The sequence below is a fragment of the Notothenia coriiceps genome, unplaced genomic scaffold, assembly GCF_000735185.1.
Source record: "Notothenia coriiceps isolate Sejong01 unplaced genomic scaffold, NC01 NC01_scaffold00007535, whole genome shotgun sequence".
Lineage (NCBI taxonomy): Eukaryota > Metazoa > Chordata > Actinopteri > Perciformes > Nototheniidae > Notothenia > Notothenia coriiceps.
The window spans coordinates 14,651-16,951 of record NW_011340236.1 but is presented as its reverse complement, the minus strand read 5'-3'; the positions used below and the strand labels follow the sequence as shown (position 1 = coordinate 16,951).

General features: G+C 47.8%; 1 protein-coding gene across 1 annotated transcript; it reads left to right on the top strand.

Moving 5' to 3' along the window:
* The first annotated feature begins 159 nt into the window (after positions 1-159).
* On the top strand, positions 160-1,478 carry LOC104944119 (echinoderm microtubule-associated protein-like 6). The gene is made up of 3 exons (XM_010769593.1): positions 160-281; positions 721-821; positions 1,219-1,478. The coding sequence occupies exons 1-3, from the start codon at positions 160-162 to the stop codon at positions 1,476-1,478; spliced, it is 483 nt and encodes a 160-aa protein (XP_010767895.1).
* Positions 1,479-2,301: the final 823 nt, after the last annotated feature.

Genomic DNA, 2,301 nt, shown 5'->3' with positions numbered 1-2,301 from the left:
GCCATCGATGGTGAGTGTTATGTTAGTGACCTTGCTGAGGGTGGATTTGGAGCCAATTAGGAGGAGTTCTGTTTTGTTGCTGTTCAGTTTGAGGAGGTTATGTTGCATCCAAGTTTTAATAGCTGTCAGACAGGAATCAATGTGGGTAAGGGGTGGGTTATGGAGGGGTTTGGTGCTGAGGTAGATCTGAGTGTCATCAGCATAGCAGTGGAAGTCCAGGTTGAAGTGGCGGAGTATCTGACCGAGGGGCAGGATGTAAATGATGAAGAGGAGGGGGCCAAGTACTGATCCTTGAAGAACGCCTTGGGTGACTGAAGCTGTGACAGAGGAGTGGTTGGGGAGGGAGATGAAGTGGGATCGTTCAGTGAGGCAGGACTGGAACCACCTGAGTGCAATACCTTCAATACCAATGTCCCTGACTCGGGTGAGCAGGATGTTGTGGCTCACGGTATCGAAGGCTGCACTCAGGTTGAGGAGGATGAGAATATTGAGGGAACCAGTGTCAGCAGAGGTGAGGAGGTCATTGAGGACTTTGACGAGTGCAGTTTTGATTCGATTATTATTCGCCAGGGCTGCCGAATAATCGATTTTGATCATGGTCAGTTTCTGGCAACCCTACTCTATACCTGTACACCTGTACACATGTACACCTGTACTCCTGGGCTCCTGTTATAGGTAATATAATGAGAGGGTAAGAGTGTTTACCTCTGTGGTCTGCAGGGGTCACAAAGAGAAGACGTTCGTGGTGAGGAGCAACCCGTTCAGGATGGACAAGCTGGTGACGGTCGGCATAAAGCACATCAAGTTCTGGCAGCACTCAGGTACCCCCCCCCCACTCACCTGAGTCTACCTGGGTTTGATCCATCAGCTGCAGTGCATATTAATCACAGCTGCAATCTTGCATTTTGCTAATTATTTGTAATATATCGTATTCCATTTACTTGTATCTAGACTCTTCTGGCACTATTTCTATTTTATTTGTACTTACTTGCACATCTCAAAACATTCTCTTGCACTATTTTATCTGTTTTATTTGTTTCATGTCCTATATATATATTCATGTTGCTCTGTTGGAGGAGGACTTCAGTTTCTCATTTCCATTTCTAGCTGCTGAGCTCCTGATGATAGAGACTTGAATCTTGAAACCAGTTATGTAGAACCTCTCAGTGTCGGATTCAGTGTTGCTCTGTGTCCTGAGTAACGCCTCCCGTCCTGCAGGGGGCGGCCTCACGTTTAAACGGGGGATCTTTGGGAACCTGGGGAAGCAGGAGACGATGATGTCGGCGTGTTACGGTCGATCGGAGGACCTGGTGTTCTCCGGAGCGACCAATGGAGACGTCTACATCTGGAGAGACACCACGCTCATCAAGACCATCAAAGCCCACGACGGACCCGTGTTCGCCATGTGTTCCCTGGACAAGGTCAGACTTAAATACGAATACAATTGTCAATACTTTGAGAGTAAAGACTCAGACTGAGGGTAGAGTTAGATTATATTTGACTCTCTACACTGAGAGCTGCAGCAGAGTTTAGACTTTATGACTGAACGCTGCTCGGTTCCTCACTGACACTAAGAAAGTGGATCAGTCCAGTTCTGAAGTCTTTACACTGGTTCCTCACTAACACTAAGAAAGTGGATCAATCCAGTTCTGAGGTCTTTACACTGGTTCCTCACTGACACTAAGAAAGTGGATCAGTCCAGTTCTGAGGTCTTTACACTGGTTCCTCACTAACACTAAGAAAGTGGATCAGTCCAGTTCTGAAGTCTTTACACTGGTTCCTCTCTGACACTAAGAAAGTGGATCAGTCCAGTTCTGAAGTCTTTACACTGGTTCCTGTGTGTCAAATAATTTCTAAATACTGCTGCTGGTTTATAAAGCATTGAATGGTTTGGGCCCAAAATACATTTCTGACCTCCTGCTAAATGATGAACCATCCAGGTCTCTCAGGTCTTCAGGTCTGTTCTCTTTCCCCAGACGTCAGGTCTCGTCAGGTCTTCAGGTCTGCTCTCTGTCCCCAGAGTCAGGTCTCTCAGGTCTTCTGGTCTGCTCTCTGTCCCCAGACTCAGGTCTCTCAGGTCTTCTGGTCTGTTCTCTGTCCCCAGAGTCAGGTCTCTCAGGTCTTCAGGTCTGCTCTCTGTCCACAGAGTCAGGTCTCTCAGGTCTTCTGGTCTGCTCTCTGTCCCCAGAGTCAGGTCTCTCAGGTCTTCTGGTCTGCTCTCTGTCCCCAGAGTCAGGTCTCTCAGATCTTCTGGTCTTCAGGTCTACTCTCTGTCCCCAGAGTCAGGTCTCTCAGGTCTTC

What these genes read in the sequence shown, in the direction of transcription:
- LOC104944119 (XM_010769593.1), top strand. Translation starts at nt 160, where the DNA reads ATGGAGGGGTTTGGTGCTGAGGTAGATCTGAGTGTCATCAGCATAGCA. An exon ending in GATGAAGAGGAGGGGGCCAA is followed by an intron (nt 282 to 720) that starts GTACTGATCCTT and finishes TGTGGTCTGCAG; the next exon opens with GGGTCACAAAGAGAAGACGT. An exon ending in CAAGTTCTGGCAGCACTCAG is followed by an intron (nt 822 to 1,218) that starts GTACCCCCCCCC and finishes CCCGTCCTGCAG; the next exon opens with GGGGCGGCCTCACGTTTAAA.